The 20,082-nt window shown below is 49.1% G+C and overlaps 1 protein-coding gene across 1 annotated transcript in view; it reads left to right on the top strand.

The window, feature by feature from the left end:
* Positions 1–8,181: 8,181 nt before the first annotated feature.
* PPP1R13B (protein phosphatase 1 regulatory subunit 13B) overlaps positions 8,182–20,082 on the top strand; it is a 125,004-nt gene continuing 113,103 nt past the window's right edge. The window contains exon 1 of the mRNA XM_030929865.1: positions 8,182–8,496. Within this exon, the coding sequence (XP_030785725.1) occupies positions 8,488–8,496 (9 nt within the window). The 5' untranslated portion in view covers positions 8,182–8,487. The remainder of the gene's footprint in view (positions 8,497–20,082) is intronic.

Below are 20,082 nucleotides of genomic sequence, written 5' to 3'. Positions count from 1 at the left end.
GGCTCAAGTGATCCTCCCACCTCAGCCTCCCAAGTAGCTGGGACCACAGGAGCACCACCACATCTGACTATGTTTTGTATTTTTGCTGTAGAGACAGGCTCTCCTTATGTTTCCCAGGCTGATCTTTAACTCCTGGCCTCAAGTGATTCTCCCGCTCCAGCTTCCCAAAGAGATGGGATTACAGACATGAGCCGCCGCGCCCGGCCTGGCCTTATTGTTAAAAATACACTTACCAGTGTTTGTGTTCTTGTCCATCATCTTCTCCCCTGGCTGGAATACAAACTCTGAGGACAGGGACCTCACTGTTTTGCTCAAGGCTGTATCACCAGGGCCTGGACCCAGGTGGGTACACGGAAGAAACCAGAGGACACCAGTTAGCGGAGCCTGCTGGCCCCTGGGGCGACAGGTACATAGACAGCTCTGAGGTGGCAGATTGTGACGGGTGACCCAGGTCTGGGCAGTCTGGAGGAATGTGGTGAGATGAGTCATCCCTGGGAGATCTGGGGAAACCCTGCAGAAGGCTTTGATTTTCAATAGGAACAGGCAGCACTTCTTTCCGAGGGACACGCAGAGTGCTTTCTTGTACACAGGGAGGTGGGTGGACAAAGGCCTGGAGGTAGGGTCTTCAGAGAGGTAATTAGGTGAAATGAAGTCCTATGGCTGGGCCCTAATGCAATGTGACTATGACCTACGAAAAGAGAGACACCAGGCAGGTGGACACACAGCAAAAGACCATATCAGGAGCCCACAAGAGGGTGGTCATCTGCCAGCCAAGGCAAAAGGTCTTGGAAGAGCCCAGCCCTGCAGCACCTACAGCTTGGACTTCCAGAAAAGTACCACGAAACTGTGAGAAAATAAATTTTTGTTTTTCTAAAGCCACCCAGTCTGTGGTATTTTGTTATGTCGGGCCTAGCAAACCAATACAGGTCTTAGCGGTGTTTTTTGTTGTTGTGGCTGCTGTTGTTTTATTTTGTTTTTGAGACAAGGTCTCACTCTGTAACCCAGGTGGGAATACAGTGGAGTTATCTGTATTCCCTGCAGCCTTGATCCCCCCGGGCTCAAGCAGATCCTCTCACCTCAGCCTCCTGAGAAGCTGGGACCACGGGTGACTACCACTATGCCCAGCTAACTTTTAAAAGTTTTGTAGAGGCCAGGCGATGGTGGCTCATGCCTGTAATCCCAGCACTTTGGAAGGCTGAGGTAGGTGGATCACCTGAGGTCCGGAGCTTCAGACCAGCCTGGCCAACATGGTGAAACCCATCTCTACTAAAAATACAAAAATTAGCTGGGTGTGGTGGCTCATGCCTATAATCTCAGCTACTCAGGAGTTTAAGGCAGCAGAATCACTTGAGCCCAAGAGGTGGAGGTTGCAGTGAGCCAAGATCGCGCCATGGCATTCCAGCCTGGGTGACAAGAGTGAAACTCTGTCTCAAAACAAAACAAAACAAACAAACAAACAAACACAATTTTTTTTTTTTTTTTTTTGAGACGGAGTCTCACTCTGTCGCCCAGGCTGGAGTGCAGTGGCCAGATCTCAGCTCACTGCAAGCTCCGCCTCCCGGGTTTACGCCATTCTCCTGCCTCAGCCTCCCGAGTAGCTGGGACTACAGGCGCCCGCCACCTCGCCCGGCTAGTTTTTTGTATTTTTTAGTAGAGACGGGGTTTCACCGGATTAGCCAGGATGGTCTCGATCTCCTGACCTTGTGATCCGCCCGTCTCGGGCCTCCCAAAGTGCTGGGATTACAGGCTTGAGCCACCGCGCCCGGCCAAAATTTTTTGTAGAGATGGGGTCTCACCAAGTTGCTGAAGTTGGTCTCAAACTTTCGGGCTCAAGTGGTCCTCCCACCTCAACCTCCCAAGTAGCTGGGACCACAGGCACACGCCACCACACCTGGCTGATTTTTGTATTTTTTGTAGAGATGGGATTTTGCCGTGTTGCCCAGACTGGTCTCCAACTCCTGAGCACGAGCAAGGCACCTGCCCTAGCCTCTGAAAGTACTTGGATTATAGGCATGAGGCACCACACCCAGTCAAGTTTTAAAAAATGTTACTGTAATTTAGTAATATTGTCACCTGATTCAAAAATCAAACATGAAATGCAACAGCAGCCGAGAGATGAAGGTCAGCGTCAATGGCACTGTCATGCTGATCATATGTGTCCTTGATACAATCGATGAAAATGGTCCCGTACCTCTGCAGTCTTCCTCCCCCAAACTCACAACCTCAGTGTAGTCGTGAGAAAAATATCACATACATTTCAACTGAAGGACAGTCTACAAAATAACTGACAAGCACTCAAAACTATCAAAGCTATAAAAAACAAGGAAAGCGGTGGCTCATGCCTATAATCCCAGCACTTTGGGAGGCCGAGGCAGGTGGATCACGAGGTCAGGAGTTTAAGACCAGCCTGGCTAAGATGGTGAAACCCTGTCTCTACTAAAAATACAAAAAAATTAGCTGGGCGTGGTGGCACGCGCCTATAATCCCAGCTACTCTGGAGGCTGAGGCAGAGAACTGCTTAAAAACCTGGAGGGGCGGAGGTTGCAGTGAGCAGAGATCGCGCCACTGCACTCCAACCTGGGTGACAGACCGAGACTCCGTCTCAAAAAAAAAAACAAAAAAACAAAAAAACAAGGAAAGCTGGCAGGGCGCAGTGGCTCACGCCTGTAATCCCAGCACTTTGGGAGGCCGAGGTGGGCGGATCACGTGAGGTTGGAAATTCGAGACCAGCTTGACCAACATGGAGAAACCCCGTCTCTACTAAAAATGTAAAAGTTAGCCAGGCATGGTGGTGCATGCCTGTAATCCCAGCTACTGGGGAGGCTGAGGCAGGAGAATCACTTGAACCCAGGAGTTCAAGGAGGCAGAGGTTGAGGTGAGCCGAGATCGCGCCATTGCACTCCAGTCTGGGCAGTGAGAGCAGGGCGGGGAAAAAATGAAGAAAAAACCAAGGAAAGCCGAGAAACCGTCACAGCCAAGAGAATTCTAAGGAGACACAATGACTACATGCCACGTGATGTCCTGAAACAAAGGACACCGGCTAAAAACTAAGGAAATCTGGGAAAAGTGTGGACCTGAGTTGATATTAATATATACATATTGGTTCATTTGTTGTAACAGATGTACTGTACTGATGTAAGATGTTAAAAAATGTGGAAAACTGGAAAGGGGTATCTGGGAACTCTGTATTTCAAACTCTTTGCAATTTTTCTATAAAACTGTTCTGTTTATTTTTCAAAAACTAATAGTGAAAAGCCTCCCTCTGATTTCTGCCCCTTATCTACCGAGTTTCCATTCCCATGTGCAGTCATCACTTTATTAGTGTTCCCTGGATTCTTCCAGAATTTATTTATGCCAATATGAATATATACTAATCTCCTCCCTAAAGGGACTTTTTATGTGTTTTAAGAGTATTTAATCATTTTTAAATTTTTTTTTTTTTTGAGATGGAATCTCGCTCTGTCGCCCTGGCTGGAGTGCAACTGCCGGATCTCCGCTCACTGCAAGCTCCGCCTCCCAGGTTTACACCATTCTCCTGCCCAGCCTCCCGAGTAGCTGGGACTACAGGCGCCCGCCACCTTGCCCGGCTAGGTTTTTTTGTATTTTTTAGTAGAGACGGGGTTTTACCGTGTTAGCCAGGATGGTCACGATCTCCTGACCTCGTGATCCGCCCGTCTCAGCCTCCCAAAGTGCTGGGATAGGCTTGAGCCACTGCACCCGGCCCATTTTTAAATTTTTAAAAAAATTGAAATGGAGACGGGGGTCTTGCTATGTTGTCCAGGTTGATCTCAAACTCCTGGGCTCAAGCAATCCTCCTATCTTGGCCTCCCAAAATGTTGGGATTACAGGCGTTAGCCACCATGCCCAGCCTTTATTTATTTTTTTTGAGATGGAATCTCACTCTGTCGCCCAGGCTGGCGTGCAGTGGTGTAATCTGGGCTCACTGCAAGCTCCGCCTCCCAGGTTCACGCCATTCTCCTGCCTCAGTCTCCCGAGTAGCTGGGACTACAGGCGCCTGCCACCTCGCCCGGCTAGTTTTTTGTATTTTTTTTAGTAGAGACGGGGTTTCACCGTGTTAGCCAGGATGGTCTCGATCTCCTGACCTCGTGATCTGCCCATCTCGGCTTCCCAAAGTGCTGGGATTACAGGCTTGAGCCACCGCGCCCAGCTATTTTTTTATTTTGAGACAGAGTCTTGCTGCCACCAAGGCTGGGATGCAGTGGGGCAAACTCAACTCACTGCAACCTCTGCCTCCAGGTTCAAGAGATTCTCCTGCCTCAGCTTCCCCAGAAGCTGGAATTACAGGCGCCTACCACCATGCTCAGCTAATTTTTTTTTCTTTTTTTTTTTTGAGACAGGTTCTCACTCCATTGCCCAGACTGGAGTGCAGTGGCACGATCTCAGCTCACTGAAACTTCTGCCTCCTGGGTTCAAGAAATTCTCCTGCCTCAGCCTCCCGAGTAGCTGGGATTATAGGCATATGCCACCATGCCTGGCTAATTTTGTATTTTAGTAGAGACTGGTTGGCCAGGTTGGTCTTGAACTCCTGACCTCAAGCAATCTGCCTGCCTCAGCTTCGGTGATTAGTGCTGGGATTACAGGTGTGAGCCACCACGCGTGGCCTAATTTTTATATTTTTAGTAGAGACAGGGTTTCAGCACATTGGCTAGGCTGATCTCAAACTCCTGACCTCAGGTGATCTGCCTGCCTTGGCCTCCCAAAGTGCTGGGATCACAGGCTTGAGCCACCGACAGGCTTGAGCCACTGTGTCCAGCCATGCCCAGCCTTTAATCTACAGCCTTTAATCTTTTTTTTTTTTCCTGAGGCAGGGTCTCTCTGTGTTGCCCAGGCTGGAGTGCAGTGGCGTGATCTTGGCTCACTGCAGCTTCCATCTCCCCAGCTCAAGTGAACCTGTTGCCTTAGCTTCCTGAGGAGCTGGGACTACAAGTGAGCACCACCATGCCTTGCTTATATTTATTTATTTATTTATTTATTTATTTATTGAGATGGAGTCTTGCTCTGTCTCTCAGGCTAGAGTGCAATGCCGCAATCTCGGCTCACTGCAACCTCCACCTCCCGGGTTAAGCGATTCTCCAGTCTCAGCCTCCCGAGTAGCTGGGATTACAGGCGCATGCCACCATGCCCAGTTAATTTTGTCTTTTAGTAGAGACGGGGTTTCACCGTGTTGGCCAGGTTGGTCTCGAACTCTTGACCTCAAGTGATCCACCTGCCTTGGCCTCCCAAAGTGCTGGGATTACAAGCATGAGCCACCATGCCCAGCCTCTTTAATCATTTTGTTTGTTTTTTGAGATGGAGTCTCGCTGTGTCGTTGGGCTGGAGTGCAGTGGCACAATCTCGGCTCACTGCAACCTCTGCCTGCAGGGTTCAAGTGATTCTCCTGCCTCAACCTCCCAAGTAGCTAGGACTACAGGCGCTTGCCACCAGGCCCGGCTAATTTTTGCACGTTTAGTAGAGACAGGGTTTCACCATGTTGGCCAGGATGGTCTTGATCTCTTGACCTCGTGATCCACTCGCCTCAGCCTCCCAAAGTGCTGGGATTACAGGTGTGAGCCACCGCACCCGGCCCCTTTAATCATTTTTAACATAAAATATTTCAAACATAGAGTATAAAATACAATGCAGCCCAACATACTCACCATCCGGGTTCAAACGTTATAAATAATTTGCCACGTATGTTTCAGCTGTTCCTAACTGCTTAGCTCTCTTTCCCCCGGCTGAGTTGTTTTTAAACGAACTGCAGACCCCTTACATATGCTAGGATGCATCTCTAAAAAATATGGACATCTTCTTCCATAACCCTAATGCCTATATCCCATCATTAGTGGTGATTCCTTTTTTTTTTTTTTAGAGATGGGGGAGCTCACTGTGTTGACCAGGCTGGTCTCGAACTCCTGGCCTCAAGCAATCCTCCCATCTTGGCCTCCCAAAGTGGTAGAATTATAGGCGTGAGCCACTGCACCCCACCATTAATGGCGATTCCTGATGGGCCTCTCATGAACTTTGTTCTGGGTAATGGGGAGACACAGAAAGGCTTTACAGGGTTGGGCCCTGTGTGCTCCAGGAAGATGGAGGGCAGGGACTTGTGGGGAATGGTGGGGGCGTGGAGACTAGAGCAGTGGGCTTATAACGAATGAGCTTGGTTCAAGTGGGAGGTGACGGGCCGATGCCTGGAGGTGGCAGGCTGGGTGGGGAGGAGGACAGGGACCAGCGGGATGGACTTGACGGGGAGCTGACCAGGCTGCCTCAAATGGACCCCTGCCTGGAGGATACAGGAGGCTTTGGTGTGAGGCAGGGTAGCTGCCACTGTTTGTGCCCACAGGTCCTGCAGGCAAGAGGGGGGGCCTTGTGCCAATGCTCCCCTTTCTGGGAGAGCAGGCTCATTTGGCTCACCTTACGCCGGGGGGCACCTCTCTGAAGTGCCTTGGCAAAACCTGTCCTTTGTTAGGTTTCGTGGGCCAGATGTACCCCTTCGTGACTCAGGGACATCAGCTGTCAAAGCTGGGGGAACCAACGCCCAGAGAAGGGGTGCAAGTTGCCTAAGGCTCCACAGGAGGTCAGAAGTAGAGCAGCTAGAATTAGAACTTAGATATGTCTGTGACTTTCAGCCTAGGATCACTCATTATCTAGAGCTTCCTCTTCTCTCCAAACCCTGTTCCCAGAAGAGGGGTGTCATTAGCCATTCATGCCCAGGTGTGGGTAAGTTTAAAAATCCCAGGGACGTCTGTACACTAAGCCTCCTTGCTAATCACGGCCCAACTACAGAACGCTATTTATGGAACAGCTACCACGTGCCACAAATTGTGCTGGGAGCTTTCCATCCCTCGCATCCAAAAAGCCCCCCCCCCCCCACACACGAGGCAGGCACTATTATCCCTACACTCTCTCATCACAGAGACAAGCACACTACGATGCAGAGAAGATGCGGTTTGTTTAGGATCCCAGGCGAGGGTGTGGTGGAGGCGGTGCTGAACCAAGTCTGTCTAACTGGAAAGTCCACACTCTCAAATACGAGCCCCCGTGGCCTCTGAGGGACGGGGTGGCTCCCCAGGAATGGACTGGTGGGAGCTCTCTGGCATCCTCCCTTGCTCTGCCCCGACTGTGAAGCAACTAGAAGCCTCTCCGAGCACCAGACAGGCTCCAGACTGACCCTGACCTCGCGGCGGCCTTCTCCACCGGGCAGGCGCTTCCCAGGGCGGCTTACGCCTTCTGTGTCTGGGGCCATCCGCAGACCTTGCCTTCTGATGCCCGTGGGAGTTCGGCGCTGCCGCGGGGAGCACCTCAGTTCCCCTGTCGGCTCTCCGCCGCGGTCCGGGCGAATGGCACCATGTGGGGGGCCCCGAGCGGGTGCCTGCCCCCCTGGCAGCCTTTGCTGAGGGTCTGCTCAGGGCCCTGCCCAGGGCTCTGTCACTACGGCGCTCAAGACCGAGGGGGCGGCGCCTCTGGATACGGGGCTGCAGGGAGAGACCTGGACCCTGGAGATGGGGACCGGACCCTGCCCGGGGACGCTGGAGCTGGACCTCGAGGGATGCTGGCGCAGGTGGGCACAGGTGGCACAGGCTTCTAGGCGGCGGCTCGCTCGGGCAAAGGCCAAGGCTCGGGAGCCAGTGCGGGGGGCGCGGCCGCGGAAGACGCTGGTGGGGGCGGGAAGCAGGTGCCGGCCAAGGGCGCCCGACCGGGGCTGGTTCCGAGCGCACGGCGTCGGGTCACGTGCCCGCTCCGGGCCCACCCCCCCGCGCCCCTCCCACCGGCCTCTGGGCCGCAGCCCAACGGGGCGCCGGGAGCCGGGGGTCAGGCCACGGTCAGAGTGCGGGCGCGCGCCGTCGCCGCAGGGACGCTCCCGCCCACAGTCGGCCGCGGGAGCCCGGGTTCGAGTCCCGGCCCTGCCGTGATCCGCTGCGGGACCCGGGCCGGCCATTCCCTGTCGGGCCTCCGTTCTCCCACCGTCCGCGGCCTCCCCTAGTTGGGGCTCACGCAGGCGCCGGGGCGGCCACCGGTGCCCACTGCGCGCCCGCCCCTCCCCCGCCGCCGGGAGCGCGGACGCGCACGCACCTGGCTGCCGCTGAGAGCGAGGGTGGCGGGCGGAGTCGGGAAGCCCCGCCCCTCTCTCCGCCCCCGCTTCCGCCGGACCAATCAGAGGGGGCGACGGGACCCGTGCGGGGCGCCGCGCTGGGGGCGGGGCCTGCGGGGGCTGAAGAGCGAGCCGGGCGGGCGGGAGGCGGTCGGGCTGGGGCTGAGGCTGAGGCGGCGGTGGCGGCCGGGTGCCCCGGACAGCGACGCAGCGCGCCGGCGGCCGCCACAGGGCCGGCGAGAGCCCCGCAGCCTGCCGCAGCCGCCGCCTCGCCGCGGCCGGGCCGGAGAGCACAGCGACGGGCGCGCGGCCTTAGAAGGCGGCCGGAGCGGCGGGCGCAGCTCAGCGCGGAGCGTCCTGTCAGGCGGCGGCCGAGGGTGCCGCGGACTCTCCCCGCGATGATGCCGGTGGGTGCTGGCGGGCGGGCGGGCGGGCGGCGGCGGCAGCGGCTTCCTTCGCGGGCCGCTGGCCAAGCCTCCTTCCTCCCGCGGCTCCCAGCCCCCGCGGGCCGGTGCGAGGCCGGGCGGGCGGGGAAGGAAGTGGCTGGGCGGGCGCGCCCGGCCACGGCGCCCCCCGGGCAGGCAGGTGGGGGCGGCGCCGGGCTGTCAGCGCGGGGCCGGGGCCGCCTGCGGGCCCTTCCTGCTCGGCCTCCCCGGCCGCGGGGCCGCGGGGACTGCCGTGGGGAGAAGCAGATGCATCTGGGGCTGGTCATCCCTTCGGTCCTCTCCGGCGCGCGGTCGGAAGCTGGGGCACAGGTCTCGTGGGTGGCGCAGCTGTGACCCGCCTGAAACGAACGTCCTGGGGTCGCACTGGGAGTCGACGGGGTGGGCACCCACGCCCGGAGTTCCCACACTCGGCACCCGCATTCCCGTAGCCTTCGCGGTTGTACTGAGGAAGGTGTCGAGTGCACGGATTTTGAGAGCCATCTTAGGAATTCCCTTTTCCCGTATCTGCAATATTGGTTCGTTTTGCTTTAACTGGTTTGTTCTCCGTGTTCTGAAGGCTGAACGAGGTTCGTTTGTAGTGGTGGGTGCCTTTGTCCTGCCCTTAAGGATGCTTTCGCCTGGAAAGACATTGGCCATTAGATTTGCCATCGTCCTACCGACCCTTCCCTTTACCTGTAATCTAAATAGGAGGGATGCTGAATTCTGATTTTTAAAAATTGGCTTTTTGGGAGGTAAGCATCATGACTTATGAAAAAATGTGGGACTGGTCGTTCCCAGTTGGAGAGGTATTGGTTTTCTGAGCGCCCATATAGTGAGTAAAATTCTCAAACACATTTATAGTAAAATAACACAGTCATTTTTTTAACCTACAATACTACATTGAAAATCACGTTTCACAGGAAAGTGCAGTTTCTCTGCATTCTCTACTGGAATTGAATATTGCCATTCTGCTGTGCTGCACCCAAGGACATTGAGATTAGATCCCCCCTCTCCCTCTTTGATTTCCTTTCTCTTGATAATCTCTTCTCCCCGTTTTAAAGGATTCCAGCATGTTTTGTAGCCGGCTTTCAGTGTTTTCCAAGTCTTAAGGTTTGATCTACTTGATCCTTAGGTCTTTCTTTAGCATCAGGCTTGTTGGTTTTCTAACCATTTGGTTTTAAATGAATAATTGTCTTGTAATGGAAAGAATTGGATGAGCATCAGACGATCTGGGGTGAAACACTGGTTCTTCCACTTTTTAGCTATGTGACCTTGAATAAGTCAAGGTCTTTGAGCCTGGAATTACCTCTAAAGTAGGGACAAAAATATACCAATATCTGAGCGCTGTCCTGAGGATCAAATAGGATGATGTTTCCAAAAGTGATTGTTGAACAGAATGTCATACAAATATTTGTTATTCTTAATATGGGTTTGAATTTTCAATTTCTAATTTTAATCTTGATAAGATAAGGCATTTGGAAAGTTCCCTCCCTAATTCTCACTGGCTAGATTTTGATGAAAGACATTATGGTGTTTCAGAATTTTGAAAGCAGTTTTAGTTAAATTCTGTAAGAGTTGATTGATGCGTTCATACTATGGTGGCATTGAAGGATATCTAGAAATATTTTGGCTGGCTTCATTATTATATAATGTTAAATTATAAATATCCTGCTAAGAAACTTGGCTTACATTTTCCATATGATTCATTCAGGCATTTTACCTCTATTCCATGTGATTAGAGTTTTCAGTTCCTACCTTAACAGGTTTCCTTTTTAAGACGTTTGTTTAGCTGCGAATTGGGACATTTCTTCAAATTTCTCAAAACAATAAAATACTGTTTTTTTAAGTAACGGTTCTATTATCTGTTTAAAACACTGCTTTTGTTTAAAAATGCCTTTTAGAAACAGATGATATTGCTCTTAGACTCTCTTTTATGGCTTTTACTTTTGTATTTCCTTCTTGATCCCTAAAAATACTACTTGTGGGACTGAGTCCTTCCTCTATTAACACAGTTGGAGTTGGTTGTAAATTTAGTAGGAGTTTTCAGAAATGCCATTCTTACTTGATAATATGTAAACTATGTATCCAAAAATGTAAATAAGATTTTTCTCGATTTATTGTATATTTGGTATTCATCATGATGATGATGAATCAAAGGAACGTTGGATCATATTTTGCAGTTTGTGTAGAGCAGCACTGTTCAATAAAAATGTAAAGCAAGCCACAAATGCAATTTTAAATTTTGTGGTAACTACATGAAACAAGTTGAAAAAGTATTAATTTTAACAGTATCCTTTTATTAACTCAGTATATCCAAAATGTTATTATTTTAACATGTAATCAATAGAAAAAATCACTAATGAGATATTTTACATTTTTTCTGCTACTGTTTGAAATCTGGTGTGAATCTGGTGACAGTTTGCATTTTACAGCACACCTTAGTTCAGACTAGCACATTTCCAGCGCTCAATTGCTACGTGTGGTTAGTGGCTACCATATTGGACAACATAGGCTTAGAGTATATTTTACTTTATTTGAAAATTGGCAATTAGTATATAATGTCTGTGGTAACTTTTTTTTTTCTTTTTTTGAGATGGAGTCTCACTCTGTCGCCCAGGCTGGAGTGCCGTGGCACAGTCTTGACTCACTGCAACCTCCACCTCCCAGGTTCAAGCAATTCTCCTGCCCCAGCGTCCTGAGTAGCTGGGACTACAGGTGGGCGCCACCACACCTGGCTAATTTTTGTAGGTACGGGGTTTTTACCATGTTGGCCACGCTGGTCTTGAACTCCTGACCTCAAGTGATCTGTCCACTTTGGCCTCCCAAAGTGCTGGGATTACAGGTGTGAGCCACTGAGCCTGGCCTGTGGTAACTTTTTTTTCTGAGAGAGAGTCTTGCTCTGTTGCCCAGGCTGGAGTGCAGTGGCCCAATCTTGGCTCACCGCAACCTCTGCCTCCCGGGTTCAAGCGATTCTCCTGCCTCAGCCTCCCGAGTAGCTGGGATTACAGGCACTCTCCATCCTGCCCAACTAATTTTTGTATTTTTGTAGAGATAGGGTTTCACCATGTTGGGCAGGCTGGCCTTGAACTCCTGACCTCAGGTGATCTGCCCGCCTCAGCCTCCCGAAGTGCTGGGATTACAGGTGTGAGCCCCCGTGCCTGGCCATGTGGTAACTTTCAATTAATCACATGGTATAGTACAGTGCCCAGTCTCTCAGCTGTTGGGAATAATTGAGAGTGTCTGGCCAAATTCTCATCTGACACAATCAGATGTCATTAGAAGTCTTCTATTTGCTGTTGTACAAGGTGCCGTGACTTTCCACCTTTTTTTTTTTTTTCCCCTCGATACAGGGTTTCACTCCTGTTACCCAGGCTGGAGTGCAATGGTGTGATCTCAGCTTACTGCAACCTCCGCCTCCTAGGCTCAAGTAATTCTCATGCCACAGCCTCCCGAGTAGCTGGGACCACAGACATGCCACAGCAAATGGCTAATTTTTTGTATTTTTAGTAGAGATGGGGTTTCACCATGTTGCCCAAGCGGGTCTCGAATTTCTGAGCTCGAGTGATCTGCCTGCCTCAGCCTCCCAAAGTGCTGGGATTACAGGTGTGACCCACCCCTCTGCCCCTGCACCTGCACCTGGACTTTCCACCTTTTTTTTTTTTTTTTTTTTTTGAGACGGAGTCTCACTCTGTCGCCACGCTGGAGCGCAGTGGCACGATCTTGGCTCACTGCAACCTCCGCCTCCTGTGTTCAAGTGATTCTTCTGCCTCAGCCTACCAAGTAGCTCGGACTACAGGTGCGCACCACCACGCTCAGCTAATTTTTGTATTTTTAGTAGAGATAGCGTTTCACCATGTTGGCCAGGATTGTCTTGATCTCTTGACCTTCTCATCCACACACCTTGGCCTCCCAAAGTGCTGGGATTACAGGTATGAGCCACTGCGCCCAGCTGGCCTTTCCCCTTTTTTTTTTTTGAGATGGAGTCTCACTCTGTCGCCCAGGCTGGAGTGCAGTGGCGGGATATCAGCTCTGTCCCCCCGGGTTCAAGTGATTCTTGTGCCCCAGCCTCCAGAGTAGCTGGGACTACATATACACACCACCATGCCTGGCTAATTTTTTGTAATTTTTGGTAGAGACAGGGTTTTGCCATGTTGGCCAGGCTGGTCTCGAACTCCTGGCCTCAAGTGATCTGCCCACCTCAGCTTCCCAAAATGCTGGGATTACAGGCGTGAGCCACCACACCCGGCTCAACATCATTCTTTTTGAAAGAGTGTGGACGTTTTGTAGCTAGTAAAACTTTTCATGCATAAGTGAGGTATATCTGGAGAATGTTGCTAAGGATACTTTTTTTTGTTTTCAGACGGGATCTCGCTGTGTTGCCCAGACTGGAGTGCAGTGACAAGATCTTGGCTCGCTGCAACCTCCGCCTCCCAGGTTGAAGCAGTTCTTCCACCACAGCCTCCCAAGGAGCTGGGATTACAGGGGTGTGCCACCACGCCTGGCTCATTTTAGCATGGTTAGTGAGATGGGATTTCCCCATGTTGGCCAGGCTGTCTTGAACTCCTGACCTCAGCTGATCTACCTGCCTCAGCCTCCCAGAGTGCTGGGATTACAGGTGTGAGCCCCCATGCCCGGCCAGGTTACTTTTTCTTTTCCAAGAGAGTATCGATGAGTCAAGAAGTGTTCTGTAGCTCTGAAGTGTTTTTTCTTCATAAAGAAGGCACTCTGGGCTGGGTGTGGTGGCTCACGCCTGTAATCCCAGCACTTTGGGAAGCTGAGGCGAGCACATCACCTGAGGTCAGGAGTTCAAGACCAGCCTGGTCAACACGGTGAAAGCCCATTTCTACGAAAAATACAAAAATTAGCTGGGCATGATGGCGGGCACCTGTAGTCCCAGCTACTCAAGAGGCTGAGGTGGAAGAGTCGCTTGAACCTGGGAGGTGGAGGTTGCAGTGAGCCGAGATAGTGCCACTGCACTCCAACCTGGGCGACGGTGCGAGACTCCATCTCAAAAAAAAAAAAAAAAAAAGAAGGCACTCTGGTGGTGGTGTTTGGTGATATTAGCAGTGGAGCCCCTAACTTCTATTAGACACTGTGAAGTGTGGCTTTGATTCTACTTGTTCTTGTCCTGGGAGCCCTTTCAGCATGTTTACTGCGGGTATGGATAATGTTAGTTTGTTTTTAATATTTAGCTTTCATTAAATATGTACTTATTCGAGGTATTCATTTTCTTCCCAACTACGTAGAAACATTTTGAGATACTAGAATAAGTTTTTCACTTTAAAGTAAACAACTGACATGTAATTGACAACAAAACCCTGAACTGGAAATAGGATTCTTGTTCCTACTGTTAGTGAAGACCTTTGGACTTAATCTCTTCGAGCCTGTTTCTCATCTGTAAAATGAGTTGGATGTGGTAATTTTCAGGCATTTATGGTTGATCCAGTAGCTGATTTATAGCAGATACTTGCAGGAAGTCCTCTAATATTCATATTGGCTTCAACAAAGGTTGAGGCAACTTGACACTTGTTTTGGCAGGCTTCTAGTAAACTCTTTCATTTCCAAAGCTTCTTTTATGACAGAGCAGATAGTAAGAGCTCAGTAAATGTTTGCTATTCATTTTTAATTAATAATTAAGTGACTTGATAAGCTTGATTTTACAGCTGATTTCAGTAAACAAACACCAAAGACAGGACAACATTTAAAAAAAAAAAAATTTCTCTTTTTTTCTTTTTGAGATGGAGTCTTGATCTGTAACCCAGGCTGGAGTGCAGTGGTGTGATCCTGGCTCACTGCAATCTCTGCCTACAGGGCTCAAGCGATTCTCCCACCTCAGCCTCCTGAGTAGCTGGGATTACAGGGACCTGTCACCACGCCTGGCTGGAGTTTCGCTCTTGTTGTCCAGGCTAGAGTGCAATGGCGCCATCTCGGCCCACTGCAGCCTCTATCTCCTGGGTTAAAGTGATTCTCCTGCCTCAGCCTCCTGAGTAGCTGGGATTACAGGCATGTACCACCACATCTGGCTAATTTTGTATTTTTAGTAGAGACAGGGTTTCTCCATGTTGGTCAGGTGGGTCTCGAACTCCCAACCTCAGGTGATATGCCCGCCTCAGCCTCCCAAAGTGTTGGGATTACAGGCGTGAGCCACTGTTCCTGGCAAAAAAAATTTTTTAATTGATATATTTGTATATGTTTCTGAGGTATATGTGATATTTTGTTACGTGCATAGCACGTGTAATGATCAAGTCAGGGTATTTGGAATATCCATTGCTTCTAGCACTTACCATTTCTACGTGTTGGGAAGATTTCAGTGGCTCTCTAGCTGTTTCAAAATATACAATACATTATGTTCTTTTTTTTTTTTTTTTTGAGAGGAAGTCTCCTTCTGTTGCCCAGCATGGGGTGCAGTGGTGCCCTCTCGGCTTACTGCAACCTCCACCTCCTGGGTTCAAGCAATTCTCCTGCCTCTGCCTCCCAAGCAGCTGGGTTTACAGGCGTGTGCTTCCACGCCCAGCTAATATTTTTGTATTTTTAGGAGAGACAGGGTTTCATCATGTTGGCCAAGCTGGTCTCAAACTCCTGACCTCAAATGATCTGCCCGCCTTGGCCTCCCAAAGTGCTGGAATTACAGGCGTGAGCCATCGCGCCCTGCCAAAAAGGGGTAGTTTTTTTCACCTGGAGTTTGGGGACAACTCAGTTTTAAATGTAAATGTGTTAAATGTATTTTCTTCATTCCTTTCTCAGCATCCTACTTTGAGCGGTTTTAGGATTAACAGTTTCTTAGGATTTTTAGCAAAATAGGAACTTAAAATATCACTGGGTTATTGTATTGAAGTTATATAACTGGTTGTCAACATGCATTTGTATGTGTTTGCACAGATGGAGAATACTTTCTCAGCAAAAGTATGGTGGGATTTTGGTGCCTTGAAATGCTGTTGTCATAGTTATTTCACAAACTGTGGTTCTAGGGCTAAACAGGAATGGTGGTAATCAGATTCGATTGTGACACTTTTTTGGCTTGATGGCTTTGCTTTATTTCACTGCAAAGATAGCTATATGACTGTTGTTCAGACTAATTGGTAAGCAAAAGCTGCTGTTACTGGATTTTGTAAAATGAAAATCTTTGGTGATATCATATAGAACAATATAAAACTGGAAAAATTAGGTAGTTTTTATTAAAATTAATGGCATTTGAAATATTAGTGTACAGTTCAGTACAAGATGTTGTTAGTGGCATTATTGATGTGTTTAGAGAAAATGTTAACTGAGGTTTTAGCAGAATCATGATTTATGCCACATGTTGTGATTGTAATTATCACAGCTCAGGAAAATGCAAAGGCCGTGTGGTAGGAGCATGCCCAGCATGCTGAAGAAACAAAGGTAGGCCTGTGTGGCTGGAGCAGAGTGAGTAAGAGGAAAGTGGAGGAGGTGAAGTCAGGTGATGGAGAGAGTAGTGTAGGATTGATCTTGTAGGGCCTTAGAGGCTATTGTAATGAAAGGAGATGGAAAGTTTTTTTTTTTTTTTTCTTTTTTGGCGGAGTTTTGCTCTTCTTACCCAGGTTGGAGTATAATGGCATGATCTCAGCTCATTACAACCTCCGCCTTCCAGGTTCAACGGGTTCTTCTGCCTCAGCCTCCCGGGTAGTTGGGATTATAGGCATGCGCCATCACGCCCGGCTAATTTTGTATTTTTAGTAGAGATGGGGTTTCTCCATGTTGGTCAGATTGGTCTCTAACTCCCAACCTCAGGTGATCTGCCCACCTCCACCTCCCAAAGTGCTGGGATTATAGACATGAGACACTGTGCTCGGCGAGACATTTATTTTATCAGAAATGAAACACAATGGGCCGGGTGCTGTGGCTCACGCCTGTAATCCCAGCACTTTGGGAGGCTGAGGTGGGTAGATCACAAGGTCAGGAGATCAAGACCATCCTGGCTAATATGGTGAAATCCCGTCTGTACTAAAAATACAAAAAATTAGCTGGGCGCGGTGGCACGCGCGTGTAATCATAGCTACTTGGGAGGCTGAGGCAGGAGAATCGCTTGAACCTGGGAGGCAGAGGTTGTGGTGAGCCGAGATTGCGCCATTGTACTCCAGCCTGGGTGACAAAGCGAGACTCCGTCTCAAAGAAAAAAAAAAAAAAACACAGTGGTCTGTTTATTGCATCATAAGTAGTTCTGAGTAATAGACATTGCCTGGGTGACTTTACATGTAGCAGGTAAGAGTGCAGACACTCACTTCATTCTGCTTAAATATGGATGCTGGCATTGCCATTTATGGGCTGTCTGACCTTAAAGTTCCTTGACCCCTCACTGACCTCTGAGTTGGTTAATAATAGTAACCTCACATTGTTGGTAGGAGGATCAGATGCATGAGTACAGTGAAAGTGGCCTGGCATATAGTAAATTCTTAGTAAATATGTTATTTGTAAACTCTGTTCTCTGGAAAGCTTTTACCATCTCTGCCTTGGCCAACCCTACCATCAGAGGTGCTCACCCTGCCGTGTCTTTTTCTGGGATGGGGGATATGGTATAATTCATGTGCTATAAAATTCATCTTTTGATGTGTACAGTTAATTGGTTTTCAGTGTATGCACAAGACAACTATTGCCACTGTCTAATTTCAGATTATTTTACTTGGAGTGTCTTTGCAGTACTTGTCTTAGTTATAATCTTAAACATTTGTTTGTGTGACTGGTTGATTTCTGTTTCTTGTCCTAGACTGTGAGCTTCATGAGAGCAGGAGCTCTATCTTTTTGCTTCTCATTATACCACTGCCACTTAGCCCAATGATTTACACATAGTTGGTGCTCAGTAAATATTTGTTGAATAAAGAAAGATACGATGTGGAAGGTCCTGTTGGACCCATTGTGAAGAGGTGTGTGTGTATGTGTGTGTGCGCGCCATAACGGACTTGATCCTGTAGAGATGGTCAGAAACCACCAAATGTTTTTATTGTTGTTACTTATTTTATTTTATTTTATTTTTTTGAGACAAAGTCTCACTCTGTCGCCCAGGCTGGAGTGCAGTGGTGCAATCTCTGCTCACTGCAACCTTAGCCTCCTAGGTTCAAGCGATTCTTCTGCCTCAGCCTCCTGAGTAGCTGGGACTACAGGCGTGAGCCACCACGCCCAGCTAATTTTTGTATTTTTAGTAGAGATGGGGTTTCACCATGTTGACCAGGCTGGTCTTGAATTCCTGACCTCAGGTGATCTATCTGCCTTGGCCTCCCAAAATGCTGGGATTATAGGTGTGAGCCACCGTGCCCGGCCAGAAACCACCAAATGTTTTTAAAAAGTGGAGTGATAGAGTCAGGTTTGTATGATAGAAAGATAATTCAACAGGAAGAGTAGTTAGGAAACAAATTGTTGTAGGCCTGACTTGAGGACCTGAAGAAGAGAAAGATCCAGTTGAAAGACAGTAAATAGATCGGATGGAGAGTGTGTGTATGTGTGCGTGTGAGTGTGTGCACGTGAGGGAGTGAGTGCTTGCGTGCATGCACACCTAAGTGTGTGTGTGTGTGAGAGAGGAAGGAAGGAGGGAGGGAGGGAGATGGCTGGAATTGAGGATAACAGGTTTATTGCTTCAGCAGCCAGGCTTGCCTTTCCTTTAAGATAAAAGATACTTCTTGAGAAGGAGTAAGTTTAAAGGGTTGCGAGAATAATAAGTTTCATTTTGGCTGTGTGGAGCTTGAGATAGATCCCTGCCGTGTCCAGAAAGATGTTACCCTTAAATCTTAAGGTAAAATAAATATATTAAATCAAAATTTTTTGCCTATGTTCAGTGGCTTTAATGTTGTGGGTTCTGGATTGCTACCTGGGCATCTGCAGCACCCACACACGTCCTCCCTGTGTTGCCAGTTTGCCTGATGAGCGTCACCCTGAGCCCACTGGACCAAGGTTCTCAGGGCAGGGACTGGACTCGCTTCGTCCATCTTTGTGCTCCAGGCACCTGGCAGAGTTTGTATGTACACTTTTTGTAGAGGTGTAATTTCTGTCTGTGTTGATTTCTTGTATTACACTTTTTACTCAGTTGCATGTTTGTATTTCTATCTAATGACATTCTTGAAAATAGTATCAGTAAATAATAGTCAACATCACAAATTACCAAAGTATAAACAGATTTTTGTAGAGCTGGTATTTGTGATGGGAAACACAGATGTGAAAGTGTAGAGCATAGTGGTTATCAGCAAGTCCAGACCCGAGACTGTATATTCTGGCTTTGCCTCTTACTAACTCTGTGACTTTGGACAATTTTTTTTTTTTTGAGACAGACTCTTGTTCTGTTGCCCAGGCTGGAGTGCAGTGGCGCTATCTTGGCTCACCGCAACCTCCGCCTCCCGGGTTCAAGTGATTCTCCTGCCTCAGCCTCCCGAGTAGCTGAGATTACAGGCGCGTGCCACCACGCCCAGCTAATTTTTTTATCTTTAGTAGAGACGAGGTTTCACCATGTTGGCTAGGCTGGTCTCAAACTCCTGACGTCATGATCCATCTGCCTCTCCCTCCCAAAGTGCTGGGATTACAAGCATGAGCCACAGTACCCAGCCGACTTTGGATAAATTATTTAACCTCTTTGTGCCTTATTTTCCTATTTGTAAAAACGGGTTTAATAACACTATATTTCACAATGCTTTTAGGATTGTCAGGTGCTTAGATTATTGTCTGTTACTATATGTAACAAGTAGTCAGGGTCTGGGCGTGGTGGTTTATGCCTGTAATCTCAGCACTTTGGGAGGCCAAGGCAGGCAGATCACTTGAGGTCAGGAGTTCGAGACCAGCCTCGCCAACATAGTGAAACCCCATTTCTACTAAAAATATAAAAATTAGCTGGGCGTGTTGGAGGGCGCCTGTAATCCCAGCTATTTGGGAGGATGAGGCAGGAGAATTGCTTGAGCCTGGGAGGCAGAAGTTGCCGTGAGCTGAGATTGCGCCGCTGCACTCCAGCCTGGGCAACAAAGTGAGACTGTCTTAAAAAAAAAAACAAGTCAGTAGGCCAGGTGCCATGGCCTACGTCTGCAATCCCAGCACTTCAGGAGGCCGGGGTGGAAGGATTGCTTGAGGCTAGGAGTTTGAGACTAGACAGGGCAACATAGTGAGACCCTGTCTATATTTAAAAAAAGTAAAAATTAGCAGGACATAGTGGCATGCCTTTGTAGACCCAGCAACTCAGGAGGCTAAGGCACCGGGATCGCGTGAACCCAGGAAGTTGAGACTGCAGTGAGCTATGATCACCTGCTGTACTTCAGCCTGGGCAACAGAGAGAGGCCTGGTCTCTTAAAAAAAAAAAAAAAAAAAATGCTGGGCACAGTGGCTCATGCCTGTAATCCCAGCATTTTGGGAGGCTGAGGTGGGAGGATTGCTTGAGCCCAGGAATTTAACACCAGCCTGGCCATCATGCCAAAACTCTATCTCTACCTAAATAATACAAAAATTAGCTGGGCGTGGTGGCTGACACCTGTGGTTCCAGCTACTCAGAAGGCCGGGGTAGGAGGATCCCTTGAGCCTGGGAGGTGGAGGTTGCAGTGAGCTGTTTTCATGCCATTGTACTTCTGCCTGGGTGACAGATCC

Source organism: Rhinopithecus roxellana, chromosome 5 (genome assembly GCF_007565055.1).
Source record: "Rhinopithecus roxellana isolate Shanxi Qingling chromosome 5, ASM756505v1, whole genome shotgun sequence".
In the NCBI taxonomy this organism is placed as follows: domain Eukaryota; kingdom Metazoa; phylum Chordata; class Mammalia; order Primates; family Cercopithecidae; genus Rhinopithecus; species Rhinopithecus roxellana.
This window is presented reverse-complemented; position numbering and strand designations above follow the sequence as displayed.